The sequence below is a fragment of the Pyrus communis genome, chromosome 2 (genome assembly GCF_963583255.1).
Source record: "Pyrus communis chromosome 2, drPyrComm1.1, whole genome shotgun sequence".
Lineage (NCBI taxonomy): Eukaryota > Viridiplantae > Streptophyta > Magnoliopsida > Rosales > Rosaceae > Pyrus > Pyrus communis.
In genome coordinates, this window is record NC_084804.1 from 1,792,127 (window position 1) to 1,819,885 (window position 27,759).

General features: G+C 37.0%; 6 protein-coding genes and 1 pseudogene across 6 annotated transcripts; 3 read left to right on the plus strand and 4 right to left on the minus strand.

The window, feature by feature from the left end:
• The window catches only part of LOC137726309 (sulfite exporter TauE/SafE family protein 2-like), a 7,064-nt pseudogene extending 5,426 nt beyond the window's left edge, over positions 1-1,638 (minus strand).
• A 3,991-nt stretch (positions 1,639-5,629) lies between these two features.
• LOC137726308 (cysteine-rich receptor-like protein kinase 10) lies at positions 5,630-8,850 on the plus strand. The gene is made up of 7 exons (XM_068465222.1): positions 5,630-6,566; positions 6,754-6,891; positions 7,019-7,146; positions 7,371-7,581; positions 7,703-7,940; positions 8,071-8,221; positions 8,308-8,850. The coding sequence occupies exons 1-7, from the start codon at positions 5,723-5,725 to the stop codon at positions 8,662-8,664; spliced, it is 2,067 nt and encodes a 688-aa protein (XP_068321323.1). The 5' UTR covers positions 5,630-5,722; the 3' UTR covers positions 8,665-8,850.
• Positions 8,851-12,774: 3,924 nt separating this feature from the next.
• On the plus strand, positions 12,775-14,794 carry LOC137725314 (sulfite exporter TauE/SafE family protein 2-like). Its single transcript, XM_068463960.1, has 4 exons — positions 12,775-13,660; positions 13,882-14,016; positions 14,198-14,344; positions 14,436-14,794. Exons 1-4 carry the CDS (start codon positions 12,887-12,889, stop codon positions 14,742-14,744), a joined length of 1,365 nt encoding a protein of 454 aa, XP_068320061.1. The 5' UTR covers positions 12,775-12,886; the 3' UTR covers positions 14,745-14,794.
• Positions 14,795-14,939: 145 nt separating this feature from the next.
• Positions 14,940-17,101, minus strand: LOC137725315 (transcription factor ILR3-like). The gene is made up of 5 exons (XM_068463961.1): positions 16,731-17,101; positions 16,010-16,072; positions 15,827-15,904; positions 15,569-15,731; positions 14,940-15,451 (listed from the first exon to the last, which is right to left on the minus strand). The coding sequence occupies exons 1-5, from the start codon at positions 16,874-16,876 to the stop codon at positions 15,185-15,187; spliced, it is 717 nt and encodes a 238-aa protein (XP_068320062.1). The 5' UTR covers positions 16,877-17,101; the 3' UTR covers positions 14,940-15,184.
• Positions 17,102-17,635: 534 nt separating this feature from the next.
• Positions 17,636-19,094, minus strand: LOC137726141 (thioredoxin-like protein CXXS1). The gene is made up of 3 exons (XM_068465016.1): positions 18,935-19,094; positions 18,600-18,722; positions 17,636-18,096 (listed from the first exon to the last, which is right to left on the minus strand). The coding sequence occupies exons 1-3, from the start codon at positions 19,046-19,048 to the stop codon at positions 17,944-17,946; spliced, it is 390 nt and encodes a 129-aa protein (XP_068321117.1). The 5' UTR covers positions 19,049-19,094; the 3' UTR covers positions 17,636-17,943.
• A 730-nt stretch (positions 19,095-19,824) lies between these two features.
• LOC137726277 (kinesin-like protein KIN-14C) lies at positions 19,825-24,900 on the minus strand. Its single transcript, XM_068465180.1, has 17 exons — positions 24,725-24,900; positions 24,278-24,520; positions 24,029-24,173; positions 23,668-23,777; positions 23,424-23,543; positions 23,107-23,310; positions 22,743-22,952; positions 22,567-22,641; positions 22,336-22,482; positions 22,127-22,265; positions 21,909-22,018; positions 21,412-21,573; positions 21,126-21,346; positions 20,788-20,869; positions 20,585-20,689; positions 20,380-20,484; positions 19,825-20,279 (listed from the first exon to the last, which is right to left on the minus strand). Exons 1-17 carry the CDS (start codon positions 24,767-24,769, stop codon positions 20,100-20,102), a joined length of 2,403 nt encoding a protein of 800 aa, XP_068321281.1. The 5' UTR covers positions 24,770-24,900; the 3' UTR covers positions 19,825-20,099.
• A 1,296-nt stretch (positions 24,901-26,196) lies between these two features.
• Positions 26,197-27,536, plus strand: LOC137725558 (oxygen-evolving enhancer protein 3-2, chloroplastic-like). Its single transcript, XM_068464284.1, has 3 exons — positions 26,197-26,567; positions 26,932-27,227; positions 27,321-27,536. The coding sequence occupies exons 1-3, from the start codon at positions 26,264-26,266 to the stop codon at positions 27,417-27,419; spliced, it is 699 nt and encodes a 232-aa protein (XP_068320385.1). The 5' UTR covers positions 26,197-26,263; the 3' UTR covers positions 27,420-27,536.
• Positions 27,537-27,759: the final 223 nt, after the last annotated feature.

The following is a 27,759-nucleotide window of genomic DNA, read 5'->3' on the forward strand; positions in this document are numbered from 1 at the left end:
AATGCCGACATGGAAGACGAGAAGAATACCATGAATGAACAAGTTGCACCATTACCTGCTTCGGAATGTGAGTTGTTTATGAGCACATTCTTGACAATTTGGAAGCTTAAAATCATAAAAATGAGATGAATTAGGGTAGACTTTACCTCAGGTGCTACCCCAACTTGAAGAAGAGGGCTTATAAGCATTCCACTTCCAATCCCAAAAACACCCCCCCCAAAATCCCTCCAACATTTTGCAGGTCCTGAATATCCTACATAAAAATCAGAAACAAAAATGTTTAGCTTTATCAAAATCTTCATTAAATGCAGACGTAAACATAGCCAAGTTGGTTAGGGGCATCCAAGTTCGAATCCCATTATCAGTGGTTTAGGTTAGATTAGAATATCCTTCAAACAAAAGAAAATCCTGAAAATTATACCAAATCTTTAATACCTTTTGGTTTAAAGTACGATGTTGAAGGTTCTCTTTTGTGCATAGCATCCAGACTGTATAGATTATGGCAAGAGAGATTTGGATTGATAAGAGAACCCAATAAGCCATTCCACAAGGCTCTATTTGTGTGAAACCCTGCAAGGGATCGCAGTGTCAGAGTCATAAAATTACACTTTGGAACATAATGTGCTTGAGAATCATTCCCACTTGTGCCCGATTGAAATCGACTTTTTCCGAGCATCAAACATAAAACTAATTGGCAATAGCAGGAGATGTTAGGATCATTTAAACCATTATGCAATGCTTTATTTCCGCAATATAGGATTTACACTCTCAAAACGAAAGTCTAGCGTTACCTGTCCATACCGATTACCGCGGAGAAGATAGACGAGGCAGAGAGAGCACCAAACCAGAACAAGGACCCCCATTTTTGTCCATGGAATCCCTAGTTTGCAATTTCCCTTTGTCTCCAAAAGGGGTGCCTCTATTTCCTTTTGCTCCAAATTTTCAGTCATTTCTCAACCTCAACAGCTCTTCTGACTCCATTTCCGAACGCACCAACCCATTTTTGCAGCTCCTTGAGGTACACCAAGCAAGAAATAGAGCAAAGAGAATAGTAGTCAGCCACTCTGGAAAAACAAGGTTGCAAATCACTCCAAGGCTCACTCCGAGCAACATGTATGGCTCTGATAGAAGAGCAATGTCATAATCTATCAGAGTTCTGCCTCCAAATTTGGAACTTTTGATGCACAAGTTGTACATAACATTTGCAACTGACCCTCCTGTGACCATGAAAGCTGAGAGACTCGAGGCTGTTCTGAGGTCTAGGCATGCCACTAATGCTAGTGTAGGGATGAAGAGCCCGCCACCTCCGATTCCGCCGGCACTTGATATGGAGGCGGCTATGAAGCAGAATATTCCGGCAAGGACAATGGGTGCTGAGAATTTGAGCTGGGTTTCTTGGAGCTATGCTCTTTGGTGGCTCAGCCGTTGGTAGGTTTGGTTGAGGAAGTTGTCGGTTCTGAGGGCATCTGAGATGGGTTCAGTTTGTTTTGCTTGTGAATGAGTGAAGGTGATGAGAAATATTGAAAGGGAAAGAGTTAAGCATGTGAGTTTTTGGTTGTCCATGAATTGTATACACGAGTCATCTTAGAGTAGAGTGGTGTTAAATTTATAAGGATACACGGACAGAGTGTTGAATGACATTTGTCGAAGAGAACAGAAGCAACAACATCCAAAATGAACAATAAGAAAAGATAGTTTGTGCTTTTTCTAATGAAATTGATGTGTTCATTTATTCGGTAAGATTGCCCAAATTTTATGAATTTAAGATAAGGTTTTTTTATGGAGGGCAAATTGATTCCACTGATAAAATTTAAGATAAGGTTTTTTTTATAGAGGGCAACTTGATTCCACTGCCTGATATCTCCAAAAAAAAATTCATTAAACATTGATAACTTTTATGGTTTTAATTTAGGATATGCTAGGAAGATTAAATTTTGTAAACCAAATAACATAGAAGTTAATGATTGATGTTAACTACTGTGATTATTTCTTATCGGTGACATATCAGTTTTTTGCAAATTTTGTCTACAAAATTGGTGTACCTTACATTACTCCTTTATTAACCTTTTTTTTTTTTTTTATTGAATCACTCTGCCAATAACTGATCCAAAATAAATAAAAAATAAAAAGATAAGATAGTTGTGCTTGTTCTATTACAATTTGATGTTTATTTAGTTGGTAAGAGCACTGTTGTTTTGAAAGGAACTTGAAACTTATCTATCTAAGAAAAAACAAGGAAAAAGGGACCTTCAACTTTACCTCACAACCATAAGAAACTATGGTGGGGCAAATTAATGGTCACAAAAACTATGTCACCACCTCCCCATCTTTCCCTATGTTCTTGCATAACCGATGGATTGTCCAAAAGATTAAATATGAAAGACATTTTGATTAGTAGTCGATTTTTTTTTTTTGAAGAAAAACTTACCTATATTTCTCTCATATGTTGAAAGATATAGGTAGAAAAAAGAAGACAGGAACACAGTATGTTTTATGTGAATTTCTGTCGATTTTTAGAATCGCTATAATTTCAGTTGTCATCAATTAAACAAGCTGCAATTCAAGCATTAAGCACATAAGACATAAAGTAGCTTCACGTGTTCCCTAACGGGTAGAAATTAAGCTGCATCTCTCTCTCTGTCTTGTCCTACCTGCATCATCACGATTCATGTGAGCACTTAGCATTATATATATGAAGTGTAGAGAGTTTGCTTTCCCCACAAGAATCCTAAGCCTAGCTAAAGAGCGTATTATTTTGCCTTTCAGTTGGCAGACGAACTCATCTCATCTGTGTATGCTGTCATGAGCATATGTTCATGTGTGTGTGATTGCCAGCATCTGTCCAGAACAAATTAAAATACAGAACATGCATGAGGAATTATGTTCTACATTATCTCACTTGATATGATATTCAAAGGAAAAATAATTTGATAGGAGTGCGAAAATTATAGAAAAGATAAAAAAAGATTGGATAATATATAACATTGATCACTCTAAATTAAGACCTTCCACTATATGAGAAAAATCAGATTAAGTTTCTCGTAACTTCCAGTAAAACACATAATTACAACCATTTAATCATCATATTTTCATATTTGTAGCTAGGTAAAAAGACATGACGGTCATGATCTGCGGAGTCGTGGACTACTAGCTACTAGTTAGAATTTGTTTGACACGCGCTTTTGCAGTGTTAGGCCATCTCCAACCGAAGGGTTCAGAGGGCCAGAGAGTCGAAAATAGCCCGAAAACCATCTCCAACCGAGGGCTAGGAAAGAGGGCTGTGGAATCTGAGAGGGCCCCACGGAATTGGAGAGGGTTAGAGGGCTGGAGGGCTGGCTGCAGCTAGCCAGCCAGCTCGGGGTTGGCCAGAAAATATAGCATTCATGTCGGTTATAACCGATAGGATTACTTAAAAAAAATTTTTGAATACAACGGCTAGCTGACTAGCCGTTGTATTCAAATTTTTTTTTTTTTAATTCTTAAAAATTCTAATTTTTTTTTTCCTATAAATATCTAAACAATTCATTAAATTTAAGTTCTAATTTTTTTGGTTTTTTTGGCCAGTTATCGTTGTAGTTTTTAAATTTAAGTTGTTGTAGTTTTTAAATTTAAATAATAAATTATGTTTGGCCCTTTGGCTCTCGATTGGAGACGGTTTTTCGTGATAGGGCTAAAACGAGCCCTATGACCCTCGGTTGGAGACGGAGGCAAATATGGCTATGTACTGTTCATTAAAATATTAATATCTTGGAGAATCTTGGAGGGTCAGAGGGCTAAAACGAGCCCTCTGGCCAGCCCTCGGTTGGAGATGGCCTTACAGTCTTGATCACTGCAATTACTGTGCATGTCAATGTGGGTTGGTCCATATGTATTTATTGTTTCTTTTCTGGAAGGTTTGTCTATGTATTATGTGTTTGGGTTTTTATTTTGTCTTATAAAAAATTAATATAAAATGTTGACGTGACTTAACCGTGACCGTTCAAATAGAAGGAGAGAAAAAAGGAGGGAAAAAAAGAGAGGAAATAATCCTTCTCCCAAGTTCATAGCTTATCTAGTGTGTGGCAGTGCTTTTGTGGTTTTGTACCAGGATATGCTTTTCTCAGGTCCACGAATGATAATAAGATGGATCAATTACATTTTACTCTCTTCAAATTTTAAGTACTTTGAAATGGATCATTGGGTTCTAAATTCACTTTCTAATTGTTCAATCAGTTGTTGAAGATTGATTTATCATAAATAAACACAAATGTGCTGCGACAATAAGGTGTGCAGCAATATCAACTATAGTAACTTTTCTTGCTCATGTGTAGGCCTGGGCGGATGCCCCCACTCATTTAAAAAAAAATGCATGGTTGCGTTCCAATTTTCAATAACCAGCCCTAATATGATTATTTTTCTATAAAGAGATATTTAATAGTATTGGTAATGATATTGTTATGCAACGCTTTTAAAACATGAAAACGATTCGATGAGTAATGTAATATGTTGTATGAAAAACTTATGGATTAATATATTAATGTTTTATTCAATAAATTCTTAAGATTTTTAATTGTGACTTTGTTGTTTGAGGATATCCTTGTTCACACAAATCTCTAGCTTCATCCTAGTAACCATCATGTATTTTCCGATTACAATCAATCTAAGCCGCGCCGAAGGGAACTAAGAAACAATCGGTCACAAATTGACAATCGTATTCTGACCACAAAGTAGAAAGGTATCGAACCAAACGCGTAAATAATTGTCAGAATTGCATATTATAATTGATTTACTTTGTTGGCTGAGAGAATGCATATGCATGCACGGAGAAGCAAAGACAAGTTGGCCCGGCCAACCACTCCCGTTCCAATCTGTGGTTTACTTTATTTCAATGGTTGAATAGTATAACTGTCGGAGGAAGCTTCCTTAAATATTTAATTTAGCACTCCCGTAAATGCATATGCATGCGCCGAGAAGCAAAGACAAGTTGGCCCGGCCAACCACTCCCGTTCCAATCTGTGGTTTACTTTATTTCAATGGTTGAATAGTATAACTGTCGGAGGAAGCTTCCTTAAATATTTAATTTAGCACTCCCGTAAATGCATATGCATGCGCCGAGAAGCAAAGACAAGTTGGCCCGGCCAACCACTCCCGTTCCAATCTGTGGTTTACTTTATTTCAATGGTTGAATAGTATAACTGTCGGAGGAAGCTTCCTTAAATATTTAATTTAGCACTCCCGTCTGTATCAGCATCTTTAATTATAACAGTGTGAAGCCTCGCTGATGAAAGAATACCTACAAAGATGTAATATAAAAGAGAAACTTGCTTATTCAATGATGTCATTATAGGATATTTCAAATTAATCACGTACTTGATTTGAAATTACTATGCATTTTAAATTTCAATTTATCAATATGATAGTGTGTTACTGGCTTGAGACCGCCACAATAGCATCTTTTTTCATAAAAGCTACGTAGGCTTGATACGTAAAAAAATTGTAAACGAAAAGCTAGATAATTAGAGATCATATAGAACACTTAAACATGCATGTATAGAGGAATGGTAGCAACTACTAATGCCGTATCGTAGCTAGAGCTATTATTAAAAGTCTGGTATTCCCACCACCGCGTCTTGCGAAAGCGAGGTATTCATTGACTTCGTTCTTCATATATAGACGTGTAGCAAGTTTTCCATCATAACTATAATCCTCTTTTACAAACCAATTTTAGCAAAAATATCAAATAATGCCAGCAATGGATTCCTCAAGATTTCTATTCTGCCTCCTTCCCATTCTGTTTCTCATGATTAATCAAGCCCTTGGTCAAGTTCCAGATTTTCTATACCACTTCTGCACAAACGAACGTGGAAACTATACCACCAATAGTACCTATCAGACAAACCTCAACCGCCTCCTCTCCTCCCTGCCCTCCAACGAAAGCGGCAATGGGTATGGCTTTTACAATGCATCCTATCGCCTAAACTTGTCGAACGAGCACATTTATGCAATCGGACTTTGTAGAGGAGATGTCAAGGCGGAAGATTGCCGTCGCTGCCTAAATAATTCCCGATATGCTCTCCCTCAGCTTTGCCCTAATCAGAAGGAAGCAATCGGTTGGTATGACAATTGCATGTTACGCTACTCAAACCGCTCCATCTATGACGTCATGGAAACTAGTCCTTCTTTCTATATGTGGAACAAAAATAACATATCGTCGTCGGGCCTGGATGGATTCAACCAAGAGCTAAGTAAGGTACTGGCCAGCATAAGAAGTGAAGCTGCAGCTGGCGGTTCTCTTCGGAAATTTGCATTCAGAAACACAAGTGCCCCAACTTTCCAAACAATATTTGCATTCGCGCAATGCACGCCAGACATATCAGAGCAAGAGTGCAGTGATTGCTTAGTTGGGGCTTTTGGAGATATCCCCAATTGTTGTGACGGGAAAGAAGGTGGGAGAGTTTATAGACCTAGCTGTTACTTTAGATTCGAGGTTTACCGCATCATTGACCCTACAACTGTCAAACAACTGCCATCTCCGCCACCAATACATTCACCTCCACCATCAACCAATACCACAAACACTTCACAAGGTACGTACGAACAACGTATATGTATGTACACTCCATTACATACGCCGATAACTATATATTTGTTTAACATTGATCTCAAAATTTAATTGATCAATGGTAACTCCTCTCTCTGATAGATCAATCACTTAAACATGTTATTCAAATGTCATGTGATTAGAGAAGGTAAATTTCTGATTTTACTTTGCAGGATCAAAGAGAAGCAAGTCTCGGACTGTCATCATTATTGTTGTGCCAATTATTGCTTCTTTGGTACTACTAATGTTCATGGGCATTTGTCTAAGAGTACGGAAGGCAAAGAAAAAGCTTCAAAGTAATTTAATTCCAGGTACGTACTAACAAAATAAACACAGGAACATTAATTTAACTCAATTTGCTTCAAGTGGGAAGCCTAGTACTGTTACGTTATCTAGATCTAATTATGTTATGAAACTTTTGTTAAAATTGTATCAAAGGTGAAGATGTGGACGAAATTGGAAGTGCAGAATCCTTGCAATTCAATTTTGACACCATTGGAGTTGCCACAGATGACTTTTCTGAAGCCAATAAACTAGGACAAGGGGGATTTGGTTCTGTTTACAAGGTAATATATAACACATCCATTGAAGATAAGATTCTCACATCATACCTTATGAAATAAAATACAATATATAGTGATTGTTCCACCATTGCTAACACCGATGCCGGCTTTGTTGTGAAAAAAACTAACCTGCCAATCTTAACAACATCATGATATATATGGGCAACATCACCAATTTCATTTATATATTCCTTGAATGCAACCTTTTTCTTTTGATACTCTTTCAGGGTAGGTTATTGAATGGAGAAGAAATAGCAGTGAAAAGGCTCTCCGTAAATTCTGGACAAGGAGATTTGGAGTTTAAAAATGAGGTCTTGTTAGTGGCAAAGCTTCAACACCGAAACTTAGTTAGGCTCTTGGGTTTTTGTTTGGAAGGAGTTGAAAGGCTTCTTATTTATGAGTTTGTCCCTAATGCAAGTCTAGACCATATTATATTTGGTATTTATGCTTCAATGTTCTTTTTGTAAAATTTTAGCTTTAACTTCAAAATTTTACCATAAAATCTCATTCATGTAACATACAAGAAACATTATAACCTTGTTTTGAATTGAAAATGCAGATCCAATGAAGCGCGCACAACTGGATTGGGATAGACGCTACAAAATCATAGTAGGCATTACTCGAGGACTCATTTACCTTCATGAGGATTCCCGCCTTAGAATTATTCATCGTGATCTCAAAGCCAGTAATATCTTGATAGATGAAGAAATGAGTCCCAAGATATCAGATTTTGGCATGGCAAAATTGTTTAGGGTTGATCAAACACAAGGCAATACCAGTCGAATTGTGGGGACCTAGTAAGTACTTGACGAGGCTACATGGCTTATATTATAATTGTGTTAGTCGATATCAATAACCCAAAGTTCTCATCTATGTTAGTGATCAGAAAACCAACATATATTGTTTTTTCTTTTTTTTTATATGCAGTGGATATATGGCTCCAGAATATGCGATGCATGGGCACTTTTCTGTTAAGTCGGATGTCTATAGTTTTGGTGTCTTAGTTTTGGAGATAGTGAGCGGACAAAAAAATAATTTCTTTCGTCATGGCGAGAACGTGGAGGATCTTCTAAGCTACGTAAGTACTTAAACTATATGCATAATGCAACCAAGAAAAATAACTTATCTCTAATTATATTACTACGAATTTCACAATTGTTGTAGGCATGGAAATGTTGGAGGGAAGGGACAGCTTCAAATCTAATAGATCCCACGTTGACGAACGGTTCAAGAAATGAAATAATGAGATGCATCCATATTGGGTTACTATGTGTGCAAGAAAATATAGTTGATCGGCCAACCATGAATGCTATTGTTCTAATGCTTAATAGTTACTCAGTCACACTTCCAATACCCTCACAACCAGCATTTTTCAGAGATAGTAACATTGGATCTGACATGTCTTTGGGATGGAAGAATAGTTCGGAGGTGATTACAACCGGATCGGATCGATCCAAGAGCAACTCTGTCAAAGCACCAGAAAATGAGGTTTCATTGATCACCGAAGTACATCCTAGATAGCTCTTGAAGATGAAAACTGCATTGTTTTTGAAATAATAATGTGTAATTTACCATTTATTTTGTTCATTTTTCTTTTCAATGGTTTAGGTAATTGCAATAAGGCTTGTGATGTATAAGAGAGAGACTAAGAGTTGTTTTGGGACCAGTCTACCAATCAAACAACGACTTTGATTAATTGGACTTGAATTTTCTCTTCTCTTATTTCCCTCCTTATGTATAAGAGAGAGACTAAGAGTTGTTTTGGAACCAGTCTACCAATCAAACAACGACTTTGACTAATTGGACTTGAATTTTCTCTTCTCTTATTTCCCTCCTTTCAACTGCTCCTTTAATCTGAATTGTTCAAAAGAAATTATCTAATTGCTTAGAAGTGTGTCACATATTTAATGAGCGTTATTTTATTTTATTTTTATTGTTTTTGTTCGACAATCATTCCTCTTCTTCACCCCTGTTCACGCCACCACTTACCTTCCTCCTCTTGCAATCACCGGCCACGGTTTGACGGTCTTCTCTCTCTATCGGTGTTGAAAAGATCCAAGCATTTGATGAAAAAAAATTTGGCGTTCATGGTTTGTTGATTCAATTGGGTTTGAATAAAAGCAATAAAAAAAATAAAAAAAGGCTCATTGAACATGTAGCATAACTTCAAGCCAAAAGATTTCTAAACTGAAAGAAGGGGATGGGATCCTGATTAATTTGGCTTGTCGCCCACCACTCCCATCTCTATCAACCTTCTATGACTAATCTTCATCACATGCGTTGCATAAAATGAGATGTTTGTTCACTTCATATGCAACGTTGTCATAAACATTTTGCTTTGTTTTTAGCCATACTGCGTCTTTGTCAGAAACGCTTTTTAATTTGGAAGAATTTTTATAAGAATAATTATTGAATGAAGATCTAAAAAATAAACAATTTTGAGTATAAAAAAATATTGTGGAATTAATCCAAACACGTAACATCATCTCAAGTGATTGACTTTTTATCGTATGAGCGCTTGTATATACATTTCTTTCCTTAATTTGACTAGACTTAGTAACTAATTAGCTGGGTGGAGTGAAATATATGCTGCAAAGAAATCATGACTAGTTCAACTAGTTAATTGTCATTTATTTCACCATTACTTTACCCTAAAAAAGAAAGATGAGGACGAAAATAGTGCAACATTATAATTTGTTGCAGACTTCCACTAAACTGAACAGATTCTAATTTGACGATGATGGATATCCAGAATCAACTCTTTTCACCTGTATCTGTCTTTTATGTTGTTCTTTTCCATGATCACTTTTTGGTAAACATAAAGTTGACAACTACTGATCACGAGAAAGAAAAAAGAATGCTCCCATTACAACGATGTCTTGTGACCGCCCACTCATCAATCATATATCCAAAGAGTAAATGCTAAGGACAATAAATTTGTAAACAAAATTTTATAAGTTAAATGATATAGAAGTTGATATTGAATTATTATATAAGCGTTGATAAACGTGTTTATTTTTTGTTGATGTGATACATCATTTGGTTTGCAAATTTTATTTACAAAAATTTAGTTTTCCTCAGCATTACTCATATCCAAAACAATTTTTTTTTCAAATGAGATCCTTGTAATGTCCTAGCAGGTTTCACCTTCCACATTATAAGGATGATTGCTTAGTAAACAATTTTTAAGATCACATTATGTGTGTCATTAATAGAAATAAGCATGTTAATTAATATTTAAGTAATAATTCAATCATCAATAACCATGTCATATGATATACAAAATATAATTTAAATAGATGATATTTTTTAACATTACCGTTTTCACTAATCAAGATTAGAAAAGACTAATTGGAAAGGTTCAAGTAGGCAAGGACCGAAACAGCAAAAATTCACTACTCATTCTCCGCCGCGTGCATGATATATATTTGATCGATCAAAAGCAAATATCCTTAGGTCCTGGTCTTCTTCATATAAACCGTTCAAGATCTAGACGATGGATTTGGTGCTAATTAATTAAGTCCTGCCAATCAAACAATACCAGCATGCATACATGACATAAGGAATTAGGGTTTATCAAATTAATCTATCAGCCATCTGGACTTCCGCTTTTGCCCTTTGACAGTGACATTCAAAATGGTTCATAGTTTTGATTTTCTCATATTATATTATAAGGTTTTTGAATCGTATTAATTTATATTTTCATATTATATATAGGTTCTTTAAATTAATGATGTTGCAAGTGTATAATTCGATACATAGGCTAATATGTAAGTCACATTTATATTATTATGGATTGATAAAAAAAATTCATTAATATTGGAGCTTCGGCTTCTCCTAAATCAATCTTCAACAACTGATTGAACAATTAAAAAGTGAATTTAGAATCCAATGATCCATTTCAAAGTACTTAAAATTTGAAAAGTGTAAAATGTAATTGATCCATCTTATTATCATTCGTGGATCTTAAAAAAGAATATCCTGGTACAAAACTACAAAAGCACTACCTGCCACACACTAGATAAGCTATGAACGTGAAGACACAGATACATAATACACAAACAAACTTTCCAAAAAAGAAAAAATAAATACATATGGACCAACCCACATTGACATGCACGGTAATTGCAGTGGTCAAGACTGTAACACTGCAAAAGCGCGTGTCAAACAAATTCAACTTGTAGCTAGTAGTCCATGACTCCGCAGATCATGACCGTCATGTCTTTTTACCTAGCTACAAATATGAAAATATGATGATTAAATGGTTGTAATTATGTGTTTTACCGGAAGTTACGAGAAACTTAATCTAATTTTTCTCATATGGTGGAAGGTCTTAATTTAGAGTGATCAATGTTATATATCATCCAATCTTTTTTTATCTTTTCTATAATTTTCGCACTCCTATCGAAATTATTTTTCCTTTGAATATCATATCAAGTGAGATAATGTAGAACATAATTCCTCATGCATGTTCTATATATTAATTTGTTCTGGACAGATGTTGGCCAATCACACACACATGAACATATGCTCATGATAGCATACACACATGAGATGAGTTCATCTGCATGCAACTGAAAGGCAAAATAATACGCTCTTTAGCTAGGCTTCGGATTCTCACCGGGAAAGCAAACTCTCTACAGTTCATATATATGCTGCTTAGTGCTCACATGAATCGTGATGATGCAGGTAGGACAAGACAGAGAGAAAGATACAGCTTAATTTCTACCTGTTAGGGAGCACGTGAAGCTACTTTATGTCTTATGTGCTTAATGCTTCAATTGTAGCTTGTTTAACTGATGACAACTAAAATTATAACGACTCTAAAAATTGAGAGAAGCTCACATAAAACATATTGTATTCTCGCCTTTATTTTTTACCTATATCTCTCACCAGATGAGAGAAATAGAGATATAGGTAAGTTTTTCTGGAAAAAAAAATCGACTAATCAAAATGTCTCTCATATTTATTCTTTTGGACAATCCATCGGTTATGCAGGAACATAGGGAAAGATGGGGAGGTGGTGACATATTTTTTGTGACCATTAATTTGCCCCACCATAGTTTCTTATGGTTGTGAGGTAAAGTTGAAGGTCCATTTTTCTTTGTTTTTTCTTAGACAGATAAGCTTCAAGTTCCTTTCAAAACAATAGTCTTACCAACTAAATAAACATCAAATTGTAATAGAACAAGCACAACCATCTTATCTTTTTATTTTTATTTTTTATTTTGGATCAGTTATTGGCAGAGTGATTTTAAAAAAATATGGTTAATAAAAGAGTAATGTAAGGTACACCAAATTTGTAGATAAAATTTGCAAAAAATTGATGTGTCACCCATAATAAATAAGCATGTTAGTCAACACTTAAGTAATAATTCAATCATCAACTTCTATGTCATTTGATTTACAAAATTTAGTCTATAAATTTAATTTTCCTGATATACCCTAAATTAAAACCATAAAAGTTATCAATGTTTAATGATTTTTTTTTGGAGATATCAGGCAGTGGAATCAAGTTGTCCTCTATAAATAAACCTTATCTTAAATTCATAAAATTTGGGCAATCTTACCACAGAAATGAACACATCAATTTCATTAGAAAAAGCACAAACTGTCTTTTCTTATTGTTCTTTTTGGATGTTGTTGCTTCTATTCTCTTCGACAAATGTCGTTCAACACTCTGTCCGTGTATCCTTATAAATTTAAAACCACTCTACTCTAAGATGACTCATGTATACAAATCATGGACAACCAAAAACTCACATGCTTAACTCTTTCCCTTTCAATATTTCTCATCACCTTCACTCATTCACAAGCAAAACAAACTGAACCCATCTCAGATGCCCTCAGAATCAACAACTTCCTCAACCAGACCTACCAATGGCTGAGCCACCAAAGAGCACAGCTCCAAGAGACCCAGCTCAAATTCTCAGCCCCCATTGTCCTTGCCGGAATATTCTGCTTCATAGCCGCCTCCATATCAAGTGCCGGCGGAATCGGAGGTGGCGGGCTCTTCATCCCTATACTAACACTAGTGGCAGGCCTAGACCTGAGAACAGCCTCGAGTCTCTCAGCTTTCATGGTCACAGGAGGGTCAGTTGCAAATGTTATGTACAACTTGTGCATCAAAAGTTCCAAATTTGGAGGCAAAACTCTAATAGATTATGACATAGCTCTTCTATCAGAGCCATGCATGTTGCTCGGAGTGAGCCTTGGAGTGATTTGCAACCTTGTTTTTCCAGAGTGGCTGACTACTATTCTCTTTGCTCTATTTCTTGCTTGGTGTACCTCAAGGAGCTGCAAAAATGGGTTGGTGCGTTGGGAAATGGAGTCAGAAGAGCTGTTGAGGATGAGAAATCATTGTGAAAATTTGGAGCAAAAGGAAATAGAGGCACCCCTTTTGGGGACAAAAGGAAATTGCAAACTAGGGATTCCATGGACAAAAATGGGGGTCTTAGTTCTGGTTTGGTGCTCTTTCTGCCTCGTCTATCTTCTCCGCGGTAATCGGTATGGACAGGTAACCCTAGCCTTTCGTTTTGAGAGTGTAAATCCTATATTGCGGAAATAAAGCCTTGCATAATGGTTTAAATGATCCTAACATCCCCCGCTATTGCCAATTAGTTTTATGTTTGATGCTCGGAAAAATTCAATTTCAATCGGGCACAAGTGGGAATGATTCTCACACACATTATGTTCCGAAGTATAATTTTATGACTGTGACACTTCGATCCTTTGCAGGGTATCACACAAATAGAGCCTTGTGGAATGGCTTATTGGGCTCTCTCATCAATCCAAATCCCTCTTGCCATAATCTATACAGCCTGGATGCTATGCAAAAAAGAGAACCTTCAACCTCATACTTTAAACCAAAAGGTATTAAAGATTTGGTATAATTTTCAGGATTTTATTTTATTCGAAGGATATTCTAATCTAACCTAAACCTCTGATAGTGGGATTCGAACTTGGATGCCCCTAAGTAACTTGGCTATGCCCACATCTGCATTTAACGAAGATTTTGATAAAGCTATACTTTTTGTTACATATTTTTATGTAGGATATTCAGGACCTGCAAAATGTTGGACCATCGAAGCTAGTTTTCCCATTAATGGCACTACTAGCAGGGATTTTGGGGGGTGTTTTTGGGATTGGAGGTGGAATGCTTATAAGCCCTCTTCTTCTTCAAGTTGGGGTAGCACCTGAGGTAAAATCTACCCTAATTCATCTCATTTTTATGATTTTAATCTTCCATAGTGTCAAGAATATGCTTATTAAAAACTCACATTCTGGAGCAGGTAACGGCGGCCACTTGTTCGTTCATGGTATTCTTCTCGTCTTCCATGTCGGCATTTCAGTACTTGTTACTGGGCATGGAGCACGCAGATACTGCACTCATCTTCGCCATCGTGTGCTTCGTTGCATCGCTTCTCGGACTGGTGGTGCTACAGAGAGCAATCAAAGTGTATGGAAGGGCTTCTCTAATTGTGTTCTCAGTTAGTATAGTGATGGCTTTGAGCACTGTTCTGATGACTACCTTTGGGGCTCTTGAAGTGTGGAGAGATTTTGTATCTGAAAATTACATGGGATTCAAACTACCATGTTAATAACAATATCCCAAGCAAGGGAAGAAAAATATCAAACACAAATTTTGTAGTTGCTACTTTCATTAGACTCCGAATCCAAGCTTCGGAACTTTCTTAACCCCCTGTCGTACAAATTCACAAGCATCTCGATCGTCAAGAGAAAGGTCAAATACTACCAAACAACGATACATAACATTGCTAAAAATAAACCAAGAATGTCATGAATGCCTCCAAGTTTTGCATTTTATAGCACAGAAATCTTCGATCCCGAACAATTTACAGGTCAAAAATGGAAAATCATACAATCTACAGAGGTAATGGTTGATGATGGTTGGTGAGAACTACAACTTTTATCCAAAGCAGTCAATCAAAGTCGAAAGCTGGAACAAAATAATCAATAACGAGAAATAACTTTGAAGGCTTCTATGAGCACCGGTAAGACATAATTCAAAGCTGCCAACTCAAGCAACAGGAGGGCGGAGAACATGGTCCTGTGAGGTATCAACTGCAGCTGGTGGCATGAACTGCCACATGGACATTCCAGGGTATCCGACGAAGGGCATCATTTTCCCGCCAACAACTTGGCCCGGGGCAGAAAACGGAGTTGGGATTGCAGCAGGGTGAGGAAGGAAGCTTGGTTGAGTACCCAAGGCTTTAATTTGACGCTCGATGTTGTCCTTCTCCACTTTCAGCCTCTGCTTCTCATCACGAAGTTCATTCTTCTCAGCCTGCAGAAAAGGTATATATAAAAATTATCGAAAGCAATGACTCAGCTATTCAAGCAGTTTAGATAACAAAACTTCTTACACGAACTGCATCCTCATATAATAAATAAACAGACATACCTTCAACTCATTTATCGTCTCCTGCAGATTTGCACTTGACTCCTTTAGCTGTAGGGCTTCCCCACGTAACTGAGTTACCATTCGAACAGCATCACCCAGTATAGCAACCTTGTCAGTTTTGGGTGGCCTTCCAGGTTCAAGGATAGAACTCAATTCCACGAACCTTAGGATTATGCGAAAAGTCAAGATGAGAAAGCGAGTAAGAAAGAATGAGAAAGACACGGAGAGTTCTTTGAGAATTAGAGAACTAGAGCATGCCTGTCATTCAGTCTATCCCGCCGCATTTTCTCTCTACATGCTTTAGAACCAGACACACTGCTTGATCCAGTCCTCGCCCTGCGATTGAAACAATAAGCGCAATTCAATCCCAATGAAACAGAAGGATAGTTACATAGCAAAGTTATTCCAACTAAACTCCAAAACAAACACAAAATGACATACCGTTTTCGCAACCCAGTTTCCTTCATGCTGTCTGGATTTCCAAATGAGTCATCAAATTCCGTGCTGAGAAATAAAACAGCAACACGAAAATGAGTTCATGGCTGAGTTCATCGTCAAAACAAAGAAAGTTGATCTTGGTCAACATAGTACAGCCAGAAAATGTTCAAAAGGAATACTTTTAACAGTGTCTATGTCATTACTCATCAAACTACAGCATCCTCTTTTGATTAAATTAAATTCAACTAAAACGGCCAGCATTTTTCATAATTTGCAATAAAATTGAGCAGTTAATGACTATTATAAACCACCAAATTAAGTCCTGCAATATTATATATTACATCTCACTCATCAAACAAAATAGGATCCATAATTCATATACAAAATCCAGAATTATAAAATTAAACTTCACGAAGAAATTGACCAATTATAAAAGTTTCAGAGGTACCCAGCTGAAATTAAAGTTTAGGAAGAAATTGGTCAGTCATAAAAGTTCGGGTAATTGACCAAAATTAAAGCGAGAAATTGACAGCTCCTTACAAATTCGAGATGAAATCAACAAATTCCTCATTTACGATTCAAATAAAACAGTATTAAAATAAATTGGATAATCACCAGAAAAAAAAAATTATAAAACATTGATTCCCAATTCGCATTCAACAGCAAGGAAAACCCAATTGCAGCAAAAAGATGAACTTTGTTACCAAAAATGAGGATACGCTACCTGGGAGCGGTCGGACCGGCAAATGAATGATCCGGCCAAGAGAAACCGGGCGGGTCAAGAGACGGAAGTTCACCGCCTGGCACAAGAATGTCCTCAATCACACCATAATCGAATACCCAGTTGGGATTCTGCGGCGGGGAACCCATGTTCTAATGCTTGCCGGAAATTCCGAATTTCCGGCGGTGAACCCTGCAGAGGCAGCGCCGCCGTGGTCGGCCGGGAAACGCAATGGGAAGGAATATTCCGAAATTAATTTTTTTTTATTAAATAATTTTCTGAGTGAATTTTGGTTGATGGGATCTCGGTGGTTGGAAATATATATGCGGGAGGAAAAGAAAAAGGTGGAGGGATATTATTTTATTGCAAATTATGGAAAGGCAAGCAAAAATGGAGACACCACAAAACGTGCCATTAAAAAGTTCCTTCTTTTTTTATTTTGCACCCTTGTATTTTGTTTTATTTTGTTTTTAGTCCCTTGGTTCTTTGCATTGGGCCTTGAGTTCAAAACACTTGGCCTTTTAATTTTGGATCCAACACATGGAAAATATGGGCTTTAACATTCTCTGAATTTCAAGGCCCACTAAAATTGGGCATGGTTCGGTCTGACGCAGATATTTGGTCAAGCGAAATTCAAACACAGGATCACAGATGCAAAATCAATGCCTCTATTCGTGAGTTACAAGCTCCTTGCATTCACTATGTTATCCAAGAAACGTTATCATGGTTTATATTGTGGAAAGTGATTTTCGCACTCTCATTTTCTCACGACACCCTTATTTTACTTTTGATTAAATAGTCAGAAGGAGAATCAACGAAAGTAAAGGAGAAAGCAAAAGTGTGTAAATTACTGCCCTAAATCATAATGCGGCTATTAAAACTCAAATGAAAAGCAACTTCTTAACACATTCATCTGAATTTCCCACTGCATTTACAAGCACAATTTATAACTTTTGAAGTTCAAAGACACACATTTGATCACTAGCGACAGAAAGAATACAAACAATGACGACTATCTCATTAAGTATGGTCGCCTGTATGAATCATACAACATCACTACACTCGGTTTTGCGGCAAAAGACAGAAAGAATACAAGGAAAAAAAAGTTACAAACTTATCATCCGTACAGCAGCCAAGGTAAAAACTTATCACCCATATATCTGTGTTAAAACGCTCCACAACCACTTATTTCACAACTTCAAACTGCAATCTGCTGCTATGCAACGTCCACACGTATGGACTGAACGAAACCCTCGATCCTTTTCCTTATCTCTTCCGGATTGGCACCCACGAGCTTCTCAACCGTTCCACCTTCCCTCATCAGCAAAAACGTTGGCATCGCCTTTATCTCCAGTCGAGTCGCTATCTCCTGAGAAAACACAAGAAGGAGACGCCATCATAAACAACAACGAAATCCCCGTGAATAGCAGGTTTTAGTCCCTCTCTTTGATTGTCCGATTACTGCAAGTACTTGACATATAAGTCTTCCAACTTTCTTATCTTCGTAGTGAAAAGATTTGTAAAACACACATGAGTGAAAGCGATTTCCGAAAAATTATAAACAAAAACTCAAGCAACATTCAAACCCCTAAACGGAAATTCCCATGAATGTGAGTTTTTAGTCCTCTTTTATCACCATTTCTTTGAATCATCTGTCTGCAACAAAAATGGTTCGTAAACTCGTGAAGTTTGCCATAACCTCGAAACAGATATGGCTCGAAAACAGCGGATCAAAAGCTCGGAAGCTAGTTCAAGTTCAGAACCATCATCAAATGCAAAGATGGGTCTGTCATATATCTTTACCGGATCGATATAATACATATACATATACAAATTAGACATATACTTGTTTAAAGAAATTTGGTTAATTACCTTAACCTCGTCGACATCAACGGTGAGAAACAGAACAACCGAATACTCTGAGGCAATTTCCTCGAAGAATGAGTTCATAGCCACCGAAGGCATGCACCACGAAGCAGTGAAATGTGCAATAATCTACAAACACATCCAACCAAAAACCAATTCAACAAAAAAACTCATAATTCTAAGGTTGTGTTCAAATTAATCATGTTCACGTGCAACGGCCAAGATGGCTAGAGCGGTGTGCTTCTTTTGTGCAAGTTCGAATCCCCATTCTCATGTAGTTTAGATTAGATTAGAATACCGCTCGAATCAAACGGGAAATCGAGAGAGTTGAGGAGACTTACAGGGCAGCCTTGGTTGGTGGCTTGGGAAACATACAAGTCCCAAGTCTCCACAGAGTCGACTTTTATGGCTTTGGGCCTAGTGAGCTGCTTCTCTTCTTGTAGATGACTTGCCATCTTCCTCTTCCTTCTCTGCTTCTTCTCTGGCTTGGCTCGGTTGGGTGGCCTTTTGTAGTTTTTGATTCGGATATCCGTGCCTGTTTGGACAACTCTGGAATTAATATTTCTTATCCGCATCCCTTCCACCAAATCCATCAATTCCATCAATTTGAGTCTTTAAAATTTGATCTAACGGCTAAAAACAAAGACCATTTTTAAAAGTTATAATAACCTGTTAAATTAAATTTCAAGGTCTCGAATTGGTAGATTTGATGGATTTGATGAGAGAGATCCGGAAATATCCCTTTCCATTTTTTGTCACATCTTGACAACAACACGCTTGATATTTTATAAAAACTGGTTGGGAAACAAACAAGTTAGGATTGATATGAATGCTGTTGCGCCCACTTTATCCTCATCGTTCACAATTACTTTGCTTTCAAGTGATGTATTAATTTAGATTGATATCGAGTGTGAGACGGGAAATTTAAACTTATTGTAGAAGAAGAGTAAATTCGATTTTTTTGTAATGTGACCAAATATATCGATAATAAAGAAAATGAACAGAATTATTGCATTTTCGTTTTTTTATTGGGAGAATGTGAATATTGTTCTTTGTCAAAAAATTAAAAATATTAGAACAGCTTATAGAGAGTTGTGCTAATCTTTATAGAAAATCAATTATAGAGTGTGACATCAACTACTTTCATAACATCGGAATAATTTAACGCACATTTAAAACTAAATAACACGAAAGTAAACATGAAGATATAAAGATGATCCCATGTCAAAGAGCTAAAGAAATCTCCACGATGGAATATGTTAATCATTAATTGTGATACAAGCGTTCATCACAGCGATCAATCAAGTTACCAAGGCAATAATTCTATATGGATCTCTTAGCACAGGATACAAATTTAGAAGTACAGATTTTGTAGCACCTCGAAGCACAAGAACTACAAAAAACAAACCTTACACACCCCAAATCTGCCTCCATTATACACACAACACACGCTTTCCCTCGTACGGACGACATAAACCGAATGAATAACGAAAATGATGACGAAGGCTAGCCGTAACTTAAACGATTATCGACAGGCTTCATGGACGTTTGCCTTCGAGGAATCCCGATTTCGCAGGCATTGACCCTAGCAGCGAAACGAAGAGAGCAAAGGGATTCCCCAACTGAAGAGGAATCCGGAGAGATGTTGACAACCATGAGCGTTTTCGAATCTCCTCCCAGACAAGGCTGTTTATACATTCAGATGTCATCCAACGATGAAACTATTCCAATTCCTTGAGAATAAAGCAAGCTGCCATAATGGTAAAACAATCAAAGATAACTATACCTGTAGAAGATATGTCAGCTTGGAGTTCCTAAAAGGAACATGGTCCTCCTTTTTCGCCAAAGCAAATATGACGTCGCTCAACGATGACAAACTTTTGTTAATGGCCTAATTATTAATGACATTGTTAGCTAACCGATAATAAAAACTGAGAATATTTCACATGTATCCGGGAGAAAAAGATTGGGGATTTTAAAGAAGAAAGAACCTGAGTTTCCTTCAACCGCTCTCCAGTTGCACCACTCCTTGACAATCTTTCACTTCCAGCTAGGTCAATAAGATTTAAGACTCCCTGGACTTGTTGTTCAGTGTTCTAACAAGGTTAAAAAGCATATCAGTAGTTAAACTTAGAACAAGCCAATGAAAGATTGCTTAAAAGTAAGAACAAATCAGCGCATGTGGAAAACAAACCTCATTAATCCCAGATATACGCAAGGTAAACACGAAATGGCTTCTCGAAGATTGCTCATTCATATGAGTCTTGCCTACAGACCTAAGAGATCAAGAGATCATATATGACAGCATCAAAAAAGTACATAATCATATATCGAAAGTTGCATACAAAAATATCATTGATAGTACTGCAAATTAGATGTAACGCTAAAATGACACCAAAGAAATAGCATTCAAGAATGAAAAGCCACATCAGTTTTGATGTTTTGAAAACTTGACATTAACATTGCTAAGTGCAGCCTTTCAAATAAAATATCACAAGGCCAATATGGATACTCTTGAATTTTAATGTATACCTGCTATGTGCAGCCTGTTCCAGAAGAGATGAAATTTGGTTTATGCTACAAACGTCAATGATCGTCAGGTCAGAAACGTAAGTGTTTCCATTTGCATCATGCTTTATCGTGTACTGCTTTCCGCAAACACCATTTTCTGTCTTTAACAAGTCTGCACTGCTTGAACGACTAGTGGATAATAAGTCACGAATGTTCTCATTATATATTTCGAGCATTGAGGCCTGCATATTATTAGAAGGGCATTATAATTTGCAAAACTAAACAAACAAAAAACAAGTTATAGTACCTGCATTTTGTATTTCCAACCCTGGGCCTGAAGAGCTTGACTCGTTTGGAATATTTGCTCGAGTGAACGAGGTATTAAACCTTTCTGCTCCGGAGCATCTGGTTTGCCCATCATAGTATAAGTTTTTCCGGAACCTGTTTGACCATAAGCAAATATGCAGACCTGAAAAAAGACAATCAGAATTCTATTTAGTACATGTCTTTAACTGTATGAAACGTAAAAGAATTCACCAAAAGGTTAGAAGCTGTTCTAATTCTAAAAACATAATCCAAAAATACACTTAAAATGAGAGAAAAAGGATCGATACATAACCAAAATACCCAATATTAAAGCCTGACAGCCAATTGCTAAAGGCAAAAGTTATGCTAGATTATGCACTTAGAAACCAAAATAATAGGGGAAATAAGTGTCACCGTTTAAAATGCCGAGAAAAAAAAAAATCAGCCTAATGAACATGTAATGCCTTTAAAAGCATATAAACAAGATTCAACATGTACCTTGTAGCCATCAAGTGCACTTTGTACAAGTTGCGATATTTCCACAAAAACGTCTTGTTGGGAAGTCTCGTGGTGAAACACTTTGTCAAATGTAAAATTAAATTTTTGGCCTACAAGTTCAGACATTTTTAGTGTAATTAGATCCAAAGTGGTGTATACGTCTATATGATTTTAAACTAGATTAAATTGAAGCCAAAAAACATTAGACATGCTCATACCATTTTGTACCAAGTCAACGCCTCTGCCAAGAGATTCGGTTGCTGTAGGATAAGAAACTACAGGAGTTTCTGTTGCATTAGCATCATCAGGTAGCAATGGGCGGACTCGACAGAATACCCTGATATTACCTTTTAATTCCTATTAAAGAAGAATATTAGTACCCTGAAATCTTGCTGATTCTATAACATGTCAAGCATTGAAAAATTACCAGAATGGTGTTATGTAATTTTTTCCTTAACTTCTCTCCTTCTAGTATTTGCAACTCTGATTCAGCCAGGCGGTTTTGTAGCTCCTGCACGATTCTCTTATGTTCTTCAAATTCTGTCAATGTTTCTGAAGCGGATCGACTGACCATCTAAAAGAAAATAAACAGTATAGGTTAACTAATGAATTGACAGGTATAAGAAACGTTTTGAAACTCGTATTAAATTAATATTACCTTAAGTTTATCATTTGCAGCAAATAACTCATGCTTTAATGTATCTATCTCCTGTTTTTGAGATGAATCTCTTTCCTGGAAAAGCATGCCCACCACAATATTAAAAACTTGATAAATGAGGAAATCACAAATTAAAAAATTAAAACAAAATAAAATAAAAAGAACGTAACACAAACCTCCAAGGCTTTTGATTTTCTCATCAACCTATCCAACTCTTCACATGACAATTCAGTGTTTTCCTTGTACTTCACCACTTGATCCCTCAAATCTTGAATCTCTCTTGCATGCCGATCGCGGTCATCTCTAACTTGTTGCAGTTCCCCACGAAGGCATTTGATTTCATTATCTAATAGTTCCTTCTGCTTTAATGTTTCTTCCAATGAAGCCTACACACAAATGTGCATACAATAAAGAGACGTGATATATTCTTAAATTCCAGATGAATAAATGGATTATTCCCAATAAACCATCCTCAGTTAACAAAAAAATTGAACTGAAAATAGATATCATCAATGCAAGGAATGCTGCACAGATACTTACTGTTACTTTAGCCAACTCATCTTGCAATGCCTTATTGTGAACCCTCAAATTGCTAAGGGTCTCCAGAACAGTCCTTTTCTCATCTTCAACTCGTTTGAGAGACTCGGTGGCAGTTTCAAGATCTTTTTGGAGTTTGCTATTGTACTGTTGTAGACTCTTGTTGTACTCTTGTGCTCGATTATACAAGTCCTGATACGAAGAAACCTGCAGCGACACAATTTTAGAAATATACCAATTGCAAATTTTGATAAACCGGAGGGGAATTGGGAAAAGAAAAGTAATATGCAGAAAGAAGAGAAAAAAACTGACTGTACTACCTTCTGGTCTGCAACTAATTTCTCCTCCCGCACTATTTCAAGCTTCTGTGAGAGAGAAGCTTGCAACTTCTCAGCTGCATCCCTTGCTTCCTTTTCACTTCTATGACTAGCAATTGCATCCTGTATGCCAAGCAAAGGGATGAAAATAAAACATGTGACGAGAACACCACGAGCCAAAAACAAAAGCAGGGGTAACAATTATATCACCGAAATTAGTGTGTAACCACGTGACTGGAAACCTTACCAACTTCTCTGATTCTTCCTTTGCAAGTTTCTCTTCCAAAGCAGCCATACTTTCCCTCAGCTTTGAGTTTACGGCATTGAGCTCATCGACCTTGTCTTTCATTTCCACCTCTTAGGAAATAAAAAAATTGAACACAGATTACAAATCTGTTCCTCTGAACAAAAACTTGAATATCAAGCACAATATAACCACATAGGTTCATTTGTAACAAAAGCACGATACTACTTGACGAATTACTTGAGATTTCCAACTAAATACTCTATATTATTAAGATACCACCACGTACAAGCAATTTATTGGTCCGGTTATGAAATTATGCCACTCCAACAGACAATGGAATGAATAAAGAGCAAACAACTACCAGTATCCGAGCATTTTTTTTCAGCAGAAGCCAATGCATTCCGAAGCTTTTCCTCCTCGAGAATATGCCCTTCCTCAACCTGCTGCAACCATCTGATGCATAGCTTCAGCCTCTTACTATAATCAGCTAACTGCTCAGCTTTCCCCTGCCATATAATCAAATAGAAAACGTCAGAACAAACCATCAATTCATGGTTCAAAATAAGCACACAAAAAAGCCCTATTTAAAACAATTGAGTGAGAAATAAACCTTATGATCAAATTTCTTCACTTTTAACTTCTCAACCAACAACGCCTCGACTTCTTCCTTCGTAAACTCAACATTGCCACACTCTGATCCCTCCACACTGCCTATATCACTGGTACCTGCTGCATCTTGCTTAACAACAGCAAGTGGCGGTCGTTGGCGGCCCATGCTACTCGGTACCTCCGGTTTTCTTGTTTCGATTCTTCGCCGCTTGTCTAAGGGAACTTCATCAAGACTACTCTTTTTCTACACAAAACAAAAACCCACAATTAAATTCAACCATTTGAAATCCTTCTGTACACACTCCTACTCAAACATTAATTTGCAACCAAACCCCAACATTGATTTCCTAAATTTTCCATCAATTTCGAACCCAAAACTGTCAAGTTTAAATTTTTTTATTCTATTTTTCAAAAAATCAAAGTTATGAAATGAAAATGTAAAACTTACCGAAAACGGACTCCGAGGAGCCCTGTTCTGGTTGCGAGAAGCCATGAATCAGGTCCCGTTCTTGGCCGTCGATCTGGTTGAGCCGAGGCTCGGATTTGCACAAACTGGGGTTTGGATTGGTGAGATCGAATTAGGGATTTTGGCAGAAAGGAGAAAGAAGACGGAGGAGAGTGAAAATTTTGAAATTGGATCTGGCGGTACCAACATTGACACGCTCCTCCAAAAAGACTGGTGATTATTTGGGCCGGGTCGGGTTTTTGTGGGTCCAAGGACCCAAGTTAATTGATTTATTTAATATGGTCGTTTTCCACACATACAAAGAATTTTATAAGATGGTGTTATTTTCACATCCCTTTTTATGTTTCATATATGGTTTTTAATTTTTTTTTTTTCTTTTGGTTTTCTTTAAATCATTTAATTCGACAGCTAAAAATTAAGAAGAGTAGTTAGGGTAAAAGTTCAATTATTTTGGCACACATACAAAATATGGTCGTTTTCCACACATACAAAGAATTTTATAAGATGGTGTTATTTTCACATCCCTTTTTATGTTTCATATATGGTTTTTAAATTTTTTTTTTTTCTTTTGGTTTTCTTTAAATCATTTAATTCGACAACTAAAAATTAAGAAGAGTAGTTAGGGTAAAAGTTCAATTATTTTGGCAGACATTAAATTTGGTCTATCTTTAAATCCGTTTTTAAATCATAACAACCTAGATTTGTATCACTATAAATTCATTGAATCCGTTTTCAAAGTTCAATTATTTTGGCAGACATTAAATTTGGCTTTAACACATGAATGGAAAATAACTCATGTGCTTCGGCAAAGGTGTTTTAGCATAACTCTTCAGTGGGTCTCTGAAGGTATAAAGTTGACTGGTGCTCGGTAATTTCCAGATTGGTGAAATATGTATAAACAGAATTCATCCTCTAACCACTGATCAAATAGATGTAGATAATCCTTTGTACATAATTCCATCTAGATAAACAAAAATAGAACAAGAACTAAGAAGTGACTTCGATTGTAAAGAATTTTCGAAAAAAAAAAAAATACATGTCACGAGTATATGTAAGTACAACAAACCAAATATGCATAATATCATGTGAGAATTTAAAATGCGTAAAAACTGCACAATTGATTCAAAATATTGTCATAATCACATCATGAAAGTAGGGGAGTTTCTCAAATTTTCACTTGAACAAAATCTCATGGTTGACGGTTGTGATGAGGCTCAGATGGATGCTATTGTGCTAGAGACTAATAACATCATTGTCATAATCTCATGGAGTCCACGTGTACAAATAATACAATCCTAGTTGGAACATTATCCAGCTTGTCAAATAGAAAATGCAACAAGGAGCACTTGTCAACCTCCCATTGGCTAAAGCCATATCCAGCTTATCCAACCAGAAAATGGCAGATAAGGTCGTTACAAATCATCCACCCAAAACAATATAATTTCCACATTTCTGCCACTGAAAACTGGTCGTTGTTAAAAAGCAAATAAAACTACTCAGAAAGTTAGGAAGGTTCAGGAAATGGCACAAGCTATGGCTTCAATGGCTGGCATGCACGGCTCCTCCCAGGCAATTTTGGAGGGCAGCCTCCACCTCAGTGGCTCGTCACGCTTGAACACGGTCAGCAGCACCGGCAGGCTAGCCGTGGCGAGGTCCGGGCTCACCATTAGAGCCCAGCAAGTGCCTTCGGAGCCCGAAACTAGCCGTAGGGCCGTGCTTGGTCTCGTCGCGGTTGGTTTGGCCTCCGGATCATTTGTCCAAGCTGTGCTTGCCGAGGCTAAGCCCATCAAAGTCGGTCCCCCTCCACCACCCTCCGGGGGATTGGGTAAGCCCTTCACTCTTGACCTTGTCACCACTTTTCAGTCTTAGCATGGCAATTGCATTAGAATACTAAAACGTAATACAGAAACTTGTTACGAAGCTGAAAAAACGTATAATGTTTTAGGACTCGTTTGAGATTGTTTATGGAAGAAGCACTTTTGCTCATGAGTCTTGTTTTTATTAGAACATAAAATTTCAAGTGCTTATTAAAAAAAACACTTAATTTAATTGCATTATTAATCATTGGAATTGGATTTGCCACGCTTTATGTTTAGTTTGATCAGAAACATTGAGACTATGAAATGCATGAATTGTTAATTGGGTGTGTTGAGGAACTTATGGAGGTGAATTTGTTATCGTTGTGGCAGCTGGAACCCTAAACTCGGATGAGGCAAGAGACCTTGACCTGCCATTGAAGGAGAGGTTCTTCATCCAACCACTCACTCCGGCTCAGGCAGCCGCGAGGGCGAAGGAGTCGGCCAAGGAGATTTTAGCTGTCAAGGAGTACATTGACAAAAAGGCATGGCCTTACGTCCAGAACGATCTTCGTCTCAGAGCCTCATATCTCCGTTATGACCTCAAGACAGTCATTTCTGCCAAATCTAAAGCCGAGAAGGAGCCCCTCAAGGAACTCACCGGAAAGCTCTTCAAGGACATTGACGGCGTAAGTTCACAATGACACATGCACGACTTTTACTTGACATAGATTTTGGTTTGCATTGATTCATATACTTTTGTTTTTTGTGTCTGGGGACAGTTGGACTACGCAGCAAAGATCAAGAGCACCCCGGAAGCAGAGAAGTACTACACCGCAACCGTATCTTCCCTCAATGATGTTCTTGCAAAGCTTGGCTAAAACCCTAAAATGGATTAATGTATTTGATGTATAAGGCTTTTTAAGAGCTTTGTTTGACTGTTTATGAGATCAAATCGTTTGGATGCTATTTGGAGGAAATCTAGTGATATTTAAGCATCATTATTTTTGCGCATTAATCGTGAACATAAAAAAAAAGATGCGTGAAAACACTGGTTCTTAAGATGAACGTATATAAAGTTGTAATTTTTGCGCATTAATCATGAGCGAGTGAATTGAAACAACGTCCATTTGTACAACGCCTTCATGTTCAAAAGATATAAACTTTGGGATCAATGTAGCAATTGGCACAAGTAAAAGGTTCAAATATTTCGTCTAGAAC

Bases quoted from the DNA above. Each gene is read 5' to 3' on its own strand.
- LOC137726308 (XM_068465222.1), top strand. From the start codon at position 5,723: ATGCCAGCAATGGATTCCTCAAGATTTCTATTCTGCCTCCTTCCCATT. The intron at 6,892-7,018 runs GTACGTACTAAC...ATTGTATCAAAG, and splicing joins TCAAAGTAATTTAATTCCAG to GTGAAGATGTGGACGAAATT. The intron at 7,582-7,702 runs GTATTTATGCTT...TTGAAAATGCAG, and splicing joins TCTAGACCATATTATATTTG to ATCCAATGAAGCGCGCACAA.
- LOC137725314 (XM_068463960.1), top strand. From the start codon at position 12,887: ATGGACAACCAAAAACTCACATGCTTAACTCTTTCCCTTTCAATATTT. The intron at 13,661-13,881 runs GTAACCCTAGCC...GATCCTTTGCAG, and splicing joins GCGGTAATCGGTATGGACAG to GGTATCACACAAATAGAGCC. The intron at 14,345-14,435 runs GTAAAATCTACC...ATTCTGGAGCAG, and splicing joins AAGTTGGGGTAGCACCTGAG to GTAACGGCGGCCACTTGTTC.
- LOC137725315 (XM_068463961.1), bottom strand. From the start codon at position 16,876: ATGGGTTCCCCGCCGCAGAATCCCAACTGGGTATTCGATTATGGTGTG. The intron at 16,073-16,730 runs GTAGCGTATCCT...TTTATTTCTCAG, and splicing joins GCCGGTCCGACCGCTCCCAG to CACGGAATTTGATGACTCAT. The intron at 15,732-15,826 runs GCATGCTCTAGT...CATAATCCTAAG, and splicing joins CGGGATAGACTGAATGACAG to GTTCGTGGAATTGAGTTCTA.
- LOC137726141 (XM_068465016.1), bottom strand. From the start codon at position 19,048: ATGGCAAGTCATCTACAAGAAGAGAAGCAGCTCACTAGGCCCAAAGCC. The intron at 18,723-18,934 runs GTAAGTCTCCTC...ATGTGTTTGTAG, and splicing joins CCACCAACCAAGGCTGCCCT to ATTATTGCACATTTCACTGC. The intron at 18,097-18,599 runs GTAATTAACCAA...GTGTTTTCTCAG, and splicing joins TTGATGTCGACGAGGTTAAG to GAGATAGCGACTCGACTGGA.
- LOC137726277 (XM_068465180.1), bottom strand. From the start codon at position 24,769: ATGGCTTCTCGCAACCAGAACAGGGCTCCTCGGAGTCCGTTTTCG. The intron at 23,544-23,667 runs GTAAGGTTTCCA...CTTGGCATACAG, and splicing joins AGGAAGAATCAGAGAAGTTG to GATGCAATTGCTAGTCATAG. The intron at 22,266-22,335 runs GTAATTTTTCAA...CTTCTTTAATAG, and splicing joins AATTACATAACACCATTCTG to GAATTAAAAGGTAATATCAG.
- LOC137725558 (XM_068464284.1), top strand. From the start codon at position 26,264: ATGGCACAAGCTATGGCTTCAATGGCTGGCATGCACGGCTCCTCCCAG. The intron at 26,568-26,931 runs GTAAGCCCTTCA...TCGTTGTGGCAG, and splicing joins ACCACCCTCCGGGGGATTGG to CTGGAACCCTAAACTCGGAT. The intron at 27,228-27,320 runs GTAAGTTCACAA...GTCTGGGGACAG, and splicing joins TCTTCAAGGACATTGACGGC to TTGGACTACGCAGCAAAGAT.